Source organism: Streptopelia decaocto (assembly GCF_964273445.1).
Source record: "Streptopelia decaocto genome assembly, chromosome: 6".
NCBI lineage: Eukaryota > Metazoa > Chordata > Aves > Columbiformes > Columbidae > Streptopelia > Streptopelia decaocto.
In genome coordinates this window covers 58,853,925-58,866,400 of record NC_138660.1, presented here as the reverse complement: position 1 = coordinate 58,866,400, position 12,476 = coordinate 58,853,925, and the positions used below count along the sequence as shown (strand labels likewise).

Genomic DNA, 12,476 nt, shown 5'->3' with positions numbered 1-12,476 from the left:
GTTTTTGACTGTCACACAGTGCTTCACCTCCGTTGCTAAGGGATGGATCCCCAAGATAATGTTGAGCCTGGGATCTTCTTGGTTACATGAGGAGGTTTGTTTGTGTTAGGAGCAAAATGGCCACCTCACGTCCAACCCTGCTAAAGTTCAGAGATGTCAAATAACTCAGAGTTTAACCTCTTGCAGGATCCTGCCTGAGGCTCCGTGGACATGGTGTCTCCAAGTAAGTACACAAGAGAAGCTGAAGGTCTTAGCTGAGGGATTTTTTGAGGAACTGTTCAAATTACCACATCAGAGTTCTCACAAGTCTATAAAAACTGAGCAGATAGGAAAAGCATATCAGAAAGCATATAAAATCAAGAGGCAGATAGGAAGTCCCTTCAGTTCCTTATTGTTTGTAATCTGACAAGGCTTTAGTTTAGCCACAATAAATTTGTCATGAAAATTGAAGACGGGCACGGGGAAGACGGAAATTCAAGTGATATGAACAGTTTCAGCATTTCAGACAAGATTGGGTTTGCCTCAGCTGCTACCACAACCTTCCAGATAAGTGGTAAGGTTTCTTTTTATTAAGTGGATTGATATGGATTTTATCTAGTCTATGAAGAAAGCAGCACATAAAAACGAAATCTTGTATTTATACTGCATATTAAATGCTTCTGCAGTGATCTTGCTACTAAATTAACTGACCATTTAAAAAGAGAAGGATGTGAAAGTGTCCTTTCCAGCCCAAAACTGATGCTGAGCATCAGAGAAAAATTCATTCTTTTCCTGTTTTTGAAAATGCCTAATTTCACTGTGTAAAACTTTCATGTCTTAATAGTTAAGATACTGAAATTGCCAGACTCAATAAAAAATGTAAGTTTATGTATTTTTAGCTGAATATAAATACTTGGTTGCTGACTAAATCATTCTATTGTAAAACTAATTAAATGTTGCACTTTTAAAGCTAAGACTTTAAACTCGTTATTACAGTACTTTGAAAAAACTCTATTAAGGGTAACTTACTGAATGTCTGAAGTAGCTATTAATGCTTCTGAAATACTTTTTTTTTCCCTAAAGGCCAAAATTGGATGAAGCAATTTATTTCTTTAACATTTACTGGTGACAACTCTTTTGAAATGTTACAACTTGTTTTCATTTGTTCTGCAGTTCAGTTTATTATTGATTTTTCATTTGTTTCGATGTATACATGCACCACTATTGGAATCGCATGTATGTGGCATGTTGGATGGAGAGGACATGCTTTGACCAACCCTCTTTTAGTGGCAGCCTGGGACAACTAAAAGTGATGGAAATAGGGAGTTTTTTGATGCAGAAAGGGAAAACTACCACATTCATTATGTTATAGTGTGGATTAAGTCTTGATGGAAGTGAGCTGGTTAAATTAGCCAAGATGACCAAGTGAATAGCAGTGCAAAGCCCAGGGGAGAGGAAGGCAGCCTGTCTTGCCTGTGGGACCTGGCAGTCTCACCGAGGCACCTTGCTGCACCCCATCATGGCAAAGCGTTGCTTATTTGTTGTGGTCAAGCCTGAAATGGCTGGAAGAGACCAGAATTTGTAGTGGAAGAGATGTGAGAGGGTGTCTATCCTACTTCTGTTGGTTTTTAGAGCCTCGGAAACAAAGGAAACCATCCACGTGCTGTGCTCAGGCGGCTCTCGGCACCTACCTGCTGCTGTTGACAGCTGTCCAGGCGCTGCTGGCCTACAAAGGTAATGCAGAGACTTACTGCGGGCTTGACAGCAAAGCTCTTGGGGGTGTGGGTGAGCAAGGATGAGCACACAGATAGGAAACCTCTGAGGGAGTACAGACGTTCCTCTGCACACCAGAAGTCAAAGCAGCCACTGCAGGAAAACATTCTCCCACCCCGTATATATGCTTTGCATTTGCAAAAGCAATTCTGGCTGCAGCAAGGGCCAGCAGATGCAAAACACCTCCCCGGGTCAAACGGTGATGGTGTTTAACCCTGGGTGTCCTCCACGGGTGCTGAGATGATGCTCTGCCAAATAGGCATTTCCCAGCTGGATCAGGCAGGGAATATTCACTGCATGGGCCTTTTGTTTTTCCTCAGTGTTTAAGATGCAGAGAGAGATATTGAAACTTCAGGAACAAAATACCTCCTATACAGAAGATATTCTGGAAAGCTCCTTTGCCAGCAAACTGCTTTCAGAGAGAAACTTTATAGAGGAGCCCATGGGACATGAAGAAAACTGGAGGAGAAGCTTAGAAAAGGAAGTCACCATAATTAAAAGCAGCAATGCAAACCTGATGATGATGATGAGAAACATCACCCTAGTTGCAGGTATGGCTCCATTTCTCCATGCTGGCTGTGCAATGGGGAGAGCTGGTTCCTCTGTACCACTGGCAAAGCTGGCTCAAAAACTTAGTTCAGATGAACAAATAACTAGGGCAAGATTTGGTCTTCCTCTCAGTTAGTGATGCCCCAGTGCCCTGGGTTGGATTCTGGCTTTGGATACCCTGGCTGGAGAGCTGGGCACACCTGGAGAAGATGGATCACAGCCCTCTGCATCGCCCCTGGATCCTGCTGCAGCTGCACACATGGCCCTGGGCTGCTCTTCCCTTCCGTAACTTGTAGACTTGGGCTCTGAATGCCCTTCAAAAGGGTTTTATCTTCAGCCCAGACCTCAAGCCTATCAACCTCATACTGGTATGTTCCTCAGTGAGTGCTAACTACTGAAAAATATCCATTAAATATTTATTTCAGGGCCTCCTGGACGCAAAGGAGATCCTGGTCCACCAGGTATGTTGGTAAATGAGCCATGAGCAACTTTTCTTCTTTTCCTCTTTCTCTTTTTCTCCTCTAAGAGACCTGAAGTGAGGATTTGGGATTTCAGGCTCTAGACCCAGGTACTGCCCAATAGGCAAACACTCAGTGCCATGACCATAAGGAGACCTTCTGCACCTTTTGATTGATCCCCTGGGGCTCTCGACTTGCCTGAGTGCTCCAGCAGAGGTCAGTGACCACCATGGAGGAACATTTTGGCTCTGCCTCCTCACTGCTGCCCCACCAGAAAAGCTCAGGGGTGATGGAGGAACTGTACCTGGTCATTATCTGTAATAACCACCCCAAACCCCCGTTTGAAGGGTTTTATGTGCATCCCACAACCAGTGGATAGCTGGGCTTTCTGCCCCAGATATAGCAAGTCCTGCTGCCCAGCTCACTCCAGGACAACTCAAGGACAATTCCTTAGTCCCTGATCTATAGGGTTCCAGCTGAATGGTGCATGCAACAGCGACGGACTTGGGACCTTGTCCACCCTCTTCCTGAGGAAACAACTGGACAGACTTGGGAATGAACTGGGTGCAAGCAGTCTCCTTCACAGCCATGCACAAGCTGCTGCCCTGGGTACTTGGAGCTTTGGGTGGAAGCACTCCTGTTGCAGGAGGTAAATGTCTCCAGAATGTGAGGATGTTTGCTCCACTTTGAGCTGAGGTTGGACTAGGCAATATCCAGAGAAAACAGGGTTTCTATGATCCTATGATGATGATCTAAGATGCAGTCCTTGTTAGGTCAGGTCTGTATCTCATCCATCTCTAGTTCTTGGCTACACTGATTAACTTTTCTGAAGAAAAAAAAAATTAATACATTTTTTTTAAAATCATGTTTTCATATCTTCCTGGCTGCACTTACAACATTGAAAGAGCACCTCCCGCCAAGCACTGTTATTATACATCAGAGCCCAATAGCTCAGTGCATTTTCAGAAAAGATCTCCCCAAAGGTTCCCACGAGCTGAGTTTGGCTGGAGGACAGCTGGCCCCTGCCCAGCCATGCACTCAGCTGAGCTCCACAGACTTTGCTCAAGCGGTTTTGCTGGTCCCTGCCAGCTGAAAATTGGCCTCAGTGGTGACAGAAGGCACATGCACAAAGGATGATTAAAAAATTCATCTCTTCTTCTTAGCCATTACTGTGAATAGATGGTGTATATCAGCTGATATATGTATTTTATATCTCAGGGCTACGTGGGCCACCGGGGACAAAGGGAGACCAAGGAATCCAAGGTAAGGCTTTTCTGACACCTGAATTATTTCTGTGGATGAACATAAAGTGGCTTTATGGATGATTTTATGGACAATCTTGTCCTCAGTCAAGGTGTAAGTCAGTTGGAATGTCACTGGAGTTGAAGGAAATAAGCCTATGTAAAACTAACATGAACAAGAGCCAAACTTAGCTGGAAAAATTTCTGTTGTAAAAGTAAATGTGCACTGGTCACGGTGGTCTATGTCCCACTGTCCCCAGCACCACTCTCAAGTGCACAGAGAGCAGAGTTTGGCTCATGCCCACAGCTGAGCCACCTGGTCCTGCTGCTAGCATTCACCAGACACAACACCTGATGATGCATTAGAAAAGTGACGTTGTCCTTGCAGGCTTACAGGGACTGAAGGGTGCAAAAGGGAGTAAAGGAGATCCTGGTCCTACCGGCCCACATGGTGAACCGGGTGTGAGAGGAGAAAAAGGAGAGAAGGGGCTTACGGGTAAGATACTATCTCAACTTTTTTAAAGATCCTCTCCTGTTTTACTGTTTGAATTAATTCTACTTAAAATACCAGAAGAAGTCTTCATAGGCCAGATATTTCATAAAAATTCAGCTTTCTGGTCAATGAGGGAGCTGAAAGAACAGGACACTTGGGCTGATCTGAATGGATTTTGTTTCGTGTCATGCTCCAGCAAAGCTCCCAATGGAAGGCTGGGGGAAAGGAGACATGCAAAATGTTGAGTCTGCACCATGGAAGTATCTTTATAAAATGACCTTTGTCTAAAAAAAGCCACAGGTATTCAATTATCAGCCTATCCTAGGTTAAAGCAGTGATGTTTGCAGTAGGATTTTCATGGTATTAAATAATACAATATAATTTATATGCACAAGCACATGGATGTTAATGCTCACTTTAGTAAAACTTATTTCTGAGGACTTTATATCCTATATAAGCCTGACTTCTGTATGCTTTAAGTAGAAGAATTATGCACTGTGCCTCTCTTACGTAACATGTATTAGTGTGTACCTTCAGAATAGCTGTTATTCAGTGGTCTCTCGAGGGCTGCACCCAGAGAGAAAAGGATGCGAGCAGGACAGCGAAGGAAAACCAGAAGATGTGTGTGATGCAGACCAAGAAGGATGGTTGGATAGGTTGATTAGAGCTTCCTCAGCTCTTCCATCAGATCCCACAAGCTGCTGTGTGCTCGTTAGCACAAGTTGCTCCAGAAGATAAAAGTGAAAGTACGAGGAATACCAAAAGGTGAAGGCTTTGGAATAATTTTGGAGCAGAAAGGTGAAGGAGATGTCAGTCTTTGGAGCAATTTGGCTTTGGAGTAATTCATCTCTTTTAAAGCATGCCAATCACCTGTTCAGAGAAGAGAAGGCTAAGGGGAGATGTGGCAATTCCTTGGAAGTACAGGAGTGGAATTGCTGTCCTCCACTGTGGCTACGAGAAGAGAAGGGTTCAGGCTGCACTAAGAGATATTTAACTAGAGAAGAAAACGTTCTAGTGGTAGGAATAATTTGAGGAACAGACTAGCAAGGTGTGATGGCACCACTGCAGGTCTTTAAGAGTAGGTCTGATAAATACCTGGCCAGACAGTCTGGCAGAGACAGAATTCGCTCAGACAGACTCTTGAGGTGCCATCCAGCCCTGTTCTTCTACAGCTTTGTGGGAATGCCACTGAGTGGTGAATGCAGGTGTGAGGCCAACCTCTGCTACTGGTGCGGCTAGATGGAGGTGCTCCACTGGCTGTGGAAACAATGAATCTGTTGTTCTGAATTTTTACACATGTGCTGTGCTGTTTGATAGGTCTCCAAGGGCCAAAAGGTGAAATGGGCAAGAAGGGAGACCCCGGGGCCCATGGACCCATGGGTCCTCAGGGGCAGCAGGGAGTCCCAGGACTGCCGGGTTTCAATGGTAAGTGCAGAGGATGCAGAGCAACCCACCATCAGCACAAATGTGCCATGCTGGAGGGCTGCCCTAACTGAAGCGTTTGGCTGAGACTTGTTAGCACTGATGCTGGGATGTTGTTACAGGTAGCACGGGGGAGCCCGGACGTCCTGGTCAGAAAGGAGAGGCAGGTAAGGAGTACAGAAGGTGTGGTTTCTTCTAGAGATGTGAGACTCAGCTCCTTTAGATGGTGCTTCATGACAAGGAAAACTGCAGCTAGGGCTAGATCCCAGCATGGGTAAGAGAATATGATGATTAGGTGGAGAAAACATACCAATGTTGTGCAAACCAATCCTACAGCCTCAGCTGTCTCATCTGGACCCTACCCACTGTGCAGGAGAATGAGAAAGAAGGGCTCTGTACCATGGAGGATGATGTCCTCCTTCCTGACATGTGTGCACACACAAGGGCAGAATTTGTCTGCTTTTTTGGGAAAGCATTTGTGCATCTCAAGGCTGACAGTCTGCAAGGACCTGGGACCATACAGTTCTTTATTCAGACCATCACTCACTGAACCGCCAAGATTAGCGCTGCCAGGGAAGGATTGTAAATTCGGAGAGAGCCAGCATTTGTTTTGCCTTCATGGGGTCAACTCAATCTGCACAGTCCAGGGGCTGGTGACTGAGCTGTCTTTCTTTTTTCTCCTTCATATATTGTGTTGCATATCACATATGGTGCTTTTGCTCAACCTTAAGGTGCAACTGGATTACCTGGACTTCCAGGAATTCCTGGCCAAGAAGGCAGACCTGGTCAGAAAGGGGAGAAGGGGGACCACGGTACCAGTGGGAGTCCAGGTACAATGCTACTCAAACCCGTAACTCACTGGTTTCCTACTCTGGCCTCACTTTGTGTGACAGTTTTGTCCTTACTGATTTGTTTTTAATTTTAGGAACACCAGGCATTGCAGGACTCAAAGGTGAAAAGGGAGACAGTGGAGTAACAGGTAAAGGAGAATCAAACAGGTTTGGGGTCAACAATGCGCATCATGCAGACACTGGAAAGGGATCTGCAACAGCAAGAGATTTGTTGGGTCCTGTTCTTGGAGTCCCAATGCATCCCAGGATGCCATGGTTGGCCTGGGCCTCTGACAGACTGGCAAGGGGTCAGCTACGCACTGGAGGGGTTGTTTCAGCCATTTGTAATGTACATGAGGAGTTGATGTTGCCTGCATTTTTGTATAAATAGTAAACGCATAAACAAAGCAGCAGACTAGGATGAATCAAGCAACAACCTCCCTACCCTAGAGCTAAAGGCAAATTTTACTGGCTGTAAATCTGATGGGGAAGGGTATTCACTAGCAAGTATCTGTCCTGGTCTCCGCTGTGGCATTGCAGGAAGAGGTATTTCCACAGGCCAACTTAGAGCACATAACCTAGGCCCTTCCTCTGACCTTCCATCTGAAGAAGACCACCTTTCTTTCCCAGGCACCCAACTCGTAGGGTGACATTCTGCAGTACAAGCCTATTCTGGTGCATTTCTCTTGAATCAACATCTCAACTCCATCAGGAGGTAACAAAGGTCCAAGTGCTGCACCCTTCTGCATTTGTTGATACCTGGATGATACGGATGGGAGTAACCTGGCCCAACATTATGTGCTTGCATGTCTGATGCACCTAAATTTACATGTCTAGGTTCTCTATATGGTAGTGAAGACCCACCTGGAGGGAGGGTCTCTATCTCATTAGTGGAGTTGATATCAAATAAATGACCAAAAGTTGATTTACTTCAGGAGAACACAGCTCTCCACTGCCTGTATTTTCTCTATTGATGAGCTCTGCACTAAGTAGAAGGGGAAATGAGATACTCACTTCAGAAATAAATGCCTATAGTGTAGATAGCTAAACTAGACAAGTAGAAATCTATCAAAAATACTACTTTGCATAAGCTTTTATAAATGTATAAATATCTGTCATAAATTTTGTTCATTCATTTTGATGATCATAGGTCCTCCGGGGCAAAAGGGAGCAAAGGGAGACCAAGGCTTGGCAGGTAAACCTTTGTTTGACTGCCTTACTTATTCTGATGATGCAAAGCACTTTAAATGTTTCACTATGTTTCACTTCTCTGCATCAATGTGAATGCTCATCATGTTCTTTTCTTGGGAAGGGACAAAGGCAATGAGTTTCTTGCTTTCCACCCAGGCACTCCAGGCCTAACTGGTCAAAAAGGAAGCAAGGGTGATTATGGCAGTCCGGGTCCAAAAGGAAATCCAGGAGTCAAAGGAGACAAGGGAGACCGTGGATACTCTGGTAAGGCTGTTTGCCCCGAGGTCTATGAGCTGATGGCGTGTTTGGGTTTGGGACTCTACGTCACAGTCTGGCACAAGCTGCTCTGGGTCGTGTTTACAGAGCTCGTTTGGAGGAACTCAACAGGCAGATCAGTCTTCCCAGAAGATCAATGTGCAGAGTGTCACATTCGCACCTTGGGAGGTGTGCTGAAAGACATGCAAGTAAACAGATGCATTAGATTGTCTCACATCTCTGATCTCACAGAAAACTGGAACAACCTGGTTTCCTCTTTGCTTTGTACAGAGACATCCTGCAGCAAACCACACTGCTGGGGTAAATCCCACGTAAACGTGGCAGACAGGAATGCAGAATTGGAAACATCAGGGCTACTTAACTATGTCTCGCCAGTTGTAGGACACAAAAATAGTTCAAAAGGGCCAACATTACAGCTACTCCCCAGCCTTAACTCCCTCCCTTTCAATCACTGAATGCTTCCAAAACCCCTAAGATGCGTAGTAAAAAAATCATCCAAAACAATAATTACAGCACACCACAGGAAGCAAACAGTGCTCCAGATGCTTTTTGTTTTACTTGTTCACACTGAACAGTACAAGAGCCCTCAGAAATAAAACAAGCTGGAGCCTATCTGGGTCTCCTCCATGCACTCCTCTTCTGGAGCTTTGCCTCCGGAGGAGATGAAAGGCATAACGAGGGTGAGCCCAGGTTGGGGACTGCAGGTGGGTCTCAGCTCCTGGTCTGCAGAAGGACATGGCAATATATGCTCTGTGGAGGTAGCTTCTGGGGGAAGAGCTCACTGTGTTTTTTTCAACCACTTCTGCTCTCAAGACCAGGATTCTGCACAGAAATACAGAGGACGGTTGGAAACGTTTTTCTGCTGTCCCATGGCAGCACATAGAAAGCAAACCCCATGATGTAGGTCTGCCTACCAGTTCTTTGGGAGATACCGTGCCTGTTTCTGGAGAGGCAAAGGCTACCAGAGATGTCGTTTTACAGGTAGTCATGGGAATAAGATACATTTCCCACAAGTGAGTGGACGGGATTTTGCAAGTGGCCCTTTTCTTGGGTCACATGTTAGGAAGGTTTGGCTGTATGTTATCATACTTGTTTTACCACATTTCTTTTACATACCCTTAGTCACTTCAGGGGGTCCGCAAGGGGACGGAGTCCTCATATCTCTGACTTACCCAATTATTTTGAAGAAATTAATAACTGGATTTTCCCCCTAACAGCTGCCAAATATTTGTTTGTTTTTTAATTTGGAACAGGTTCCCCAGGAACGAAAGGGAGCAAAGGTGAAAAGGGAGAAGGTACTGGACTTTTATTTCTTCTTCTCTCACTTGCTTTCTGATCCCAAGCTATCTCAGATCAGGACCAATGTCCCCCATGCACACTGGCTAACCCACAGCACAGCTACCAGAACTGAGGGGTCCATACACTGAGCTACACTCTGGTGTTTCCAGACCCAGGAGAGGACCCTGAATTTGTCAGATTTGAGCTACCAGTAACTTCTGGTCCCACCCCAGCTACAGCCATGGAGATGGGAACATTTGTCCAGTTTGGGCAGTCACTGCTTCTGTCTATCAATGTACTTTTTTCTCATGCCCATATGAAAAGTATAGTTATTTTCTTCTCTTTTGAACTGTCAGGCAGCTTCTATAATTTGGTACGAATCGTGGGCAGCAGCAGGAGGGGCCGCGTGGAAATCTTTTACCAAGGGTCCTGGGGAACAATATGTGATGATGGCTGGAGCACCCAAGATGCCACTGTGGTCTGCCGAATGCTGGGATTCAGCCGTGCCACCTCTGCATTTACAGCCACAGCAGGTGAGTCCACAACAATCTTCCACCTCCCCAGTCTGGGGGGGTGTTCCCTGCCTGGTATGGGAGGTTAAACACACCCAGAAAGCACCAGAGCAAGGTCCTCTACACCAGCAGCAGGAGAACAAAGAGGGTCTCCTCAAAGGGGCAGCTCCTTCTGCTTGGGATGAGGGAGCTGCATGTCAAATGCTGCTTGAACTGTGCCCAAAAAGTTGACTTCCAACAAGCCAACCATGCAACCCAACACACACCTGCTATGCACAAGGGTGTCTTTAGAAAAAAAAATGCTTATTCCTCTTTCTTTTGTCCAACTGTTTTTTGTTTGTTTGTGTGTTTAATTCATATTCCAAAGGCACTGGACCAATCTGGCTTGATGATGTGAATTGCAGCGGGAGTGAAAGTTCAATTTTCGACTGTTCGAAGTCCAGCTGGGGTGTGCACAACTGCAACCACAACGAGGATGCTGGGCTGGAGTGCAGTTGATGGGACCCAGAGGCTGTCCTGGAAGCTGCTGCTTGCCTCTGCTCGCTATGGGGCTCTTATTCATAATGCAAACCTAATTTTGTAAGGCTGTGCTTATAGTCTCTTTACCAGGTCAGAAAAATATTGACTAAGAAATTTGAATTTTCTGTAAATTGATAATGGTTGCAAGACCCACAGGTAACCTGAAACATTCCAATTGTCACAAAACAACTGGAGCTCAGGCACATGAGCCAGTTCACAGCTTTTCCAGCTACCTGACATCGGCTCATCTGCAGAAGCTATTTATGACCTCTAGGTCCACAGGGGAGGAGAGATGGTCCCCTTTAGTTTAGTGCAGTAAGAGAGAGCTGAATAAACATGCAGAAAAGAGCAGTTACTGCAGCTGAGAATGTTTGTTACAGTTATGAATCTGAAACTAAAAGCCCCAGAGAAGTGCATACACCCAAGATAGGAGATGCTCAGAAATCATCAGATGATCTCTCTGACATTGAAATATAAATGTTCTCCAGAAATGATGCTGATGACAGGTTGAAATGCCTGGATCTAGGTGCTGCACTATCCTGGTTTAGCACAGACCTTGTTTTTGACCTTGGCCAAGTCCCCTGCCTTCTCTGTCAGTGTTTCCTAACCTGTCCCTGGGAGCAATACCACTTACCTTATCTGGTGTATAAAGCTAAGCATTTTCATACTTTTAGAAAAGAGATGTTCTAGTAAAGCAAAAGGATAATTAATAAAAGCAACAATGCGGAAGTATTATGCAATTAAACTTCCACAGTGAAAATACGGACCCTAAACCAAAGGCTTCTACCTTAATTGACAGTTTTATATGTGTCTGAGATAATAACTGAAAAGCTTCACTTTCTTAAGGCCTAAGTCTTCCCCTTTTCCACCAGCACTGGGCATTCAGCAGCTGACAAGCAGCCTGTGTACATGTAGCTGGGCACATCGCAACAACCTGCTTGTGGACATTTTATTTAAAATGTCAGAAATATGCATAAGCAACCCCCACATCCCTGCCTTAACGTTAGTAATAATTACTTTTGTCTACACAGCTTTGAAATTTGTTTTTAGTGCTCATAAATCCAGATATAAGTGGAAAAACAGAGCAGTGCTGGTAAGAGCAGCAGGTGATAGGGCATCCAGGGCCGATGGGAGTGAGAAGACCTGGTGCAGCACAGGATGTGACAGTGCAGTCTGCAACGAAGATCATCACTGTCTTGAACCAGAGGAAATGTTTAGTGTAGGGTCTCAGGCCTCAGGAAAGAAGTCTGAAAAATCCCAAGAGTTTTTTAGTATCAACTCTGATGCCTTTGACAGCAGGAAAATGAAAAGAGTCACTTACCATTCCTGGTTCTGGTTTAGAGGAGGCAAGGAGCATCTGCCACAAACCACGGGTAAAACCTGATGAATGGCAAACATTTCAGAGCTGGTGGAAACAGACAGCGGCTCATCTGCATGAGAAGAGACAAAAGTTTTCGATTCTGCTAAGGAACCCCACCAGCACAAACAGCATCCTGAGCAGCTGGGCTTATACAGCTTTCTGTAGGGCTCCCATGGACTATGCTGAGCCTGCGCGGCTTTCCTTCATCTTTTTGTGTGTGCACGTGTGTGATAACAGTATGTAAACAAAGCATTGCCACTGTTAGGAAATAAAAGATTTACAAGCTGTATTCTTGTTTTGATACATCAGCATGTGGTGCTTACAACTCCCATTTTCTCACTTTCCTTGCTAGTAAGGAATGTTTCTCCCCATTTTTTCAGGTGAAATGCTGAGATGTTTGATATTTTCATCATGTAAAACTGCCACTGAAGGGAAAGCCATAATGTATGCTGTGTTTTGGTAGAGGTGATAAAAGTCCTTATCTAATAAAACAAACATATAAACAAACAAAACCAAACCAAAAAAAAAAAAAGAAAAATAAAAACACAAACAAACAAAAACCAACCAACCAACAACAACAACAAAAACCCCACAG

The 12,476-nt window shown here is 44.9% G+C and overlaps 1 protein-coding gene across 1 annotated transcript; it reads left to right on the top strand.

Moving 5' to 3' along the window:
- Window positions 1-359: 359 nt before the first annotated feature.
- Window positions 360-12,170, top strand: MARCO (macrophage receptor with collagenous structure). The gene is made up of 15 exons (XM_082056390.1): window positions 360-553; window positions 1,612-1,713; window positions 2,073-2,303; window positions 2,727-2,762; window positions 3,978-4,022; window positions 4,389-4,496; window positions 5,811-5,918; window positions 6,038-6,082; window positions 6,647-6,745; window positions 6,841-6,894; window positions 7,896-7,940; window positions 8,093-8,200; window positions 9,466-9,507; window positions 9,847-10,023; window positions 10,370-12,170. Exons 1-15 carry the CDS (start codon window positions 439-441, stop codon window positions 10,498-10,500), a joined length of 1,446 nt encoding a protein of 481 aa, XP_081912516.1. The 5' UTR covers window positions 360-438; the 3' UTR covers window positions 10,501-12,170.
- Window positions 12,171-12,476: the final 306 nt, after the last annotated feature.

Coding starts and splice junctions, on each gene's coding strand:
- MARCO (XM_082056390.1), top strand. CDS start 439: ATGAAAATTGAAGACGGGCACGGGGAAGACGGAAATTCAAGTGATATG. Junction 1,714..2,072: donor GGCGCTGCTGGCCTACAAAG/GTAATGCAGAGA, acceptor GTTTTTCCTCAG/TGTTTAAGATGCAGAGAGAG. Junction 6,895..7,895: donor GGGAGACAGTGGAGTAACAG/GTAAAGGAGAAT, acceptor TGATGATCATAG/GTCCTCCGGGGCAAAAGGGA.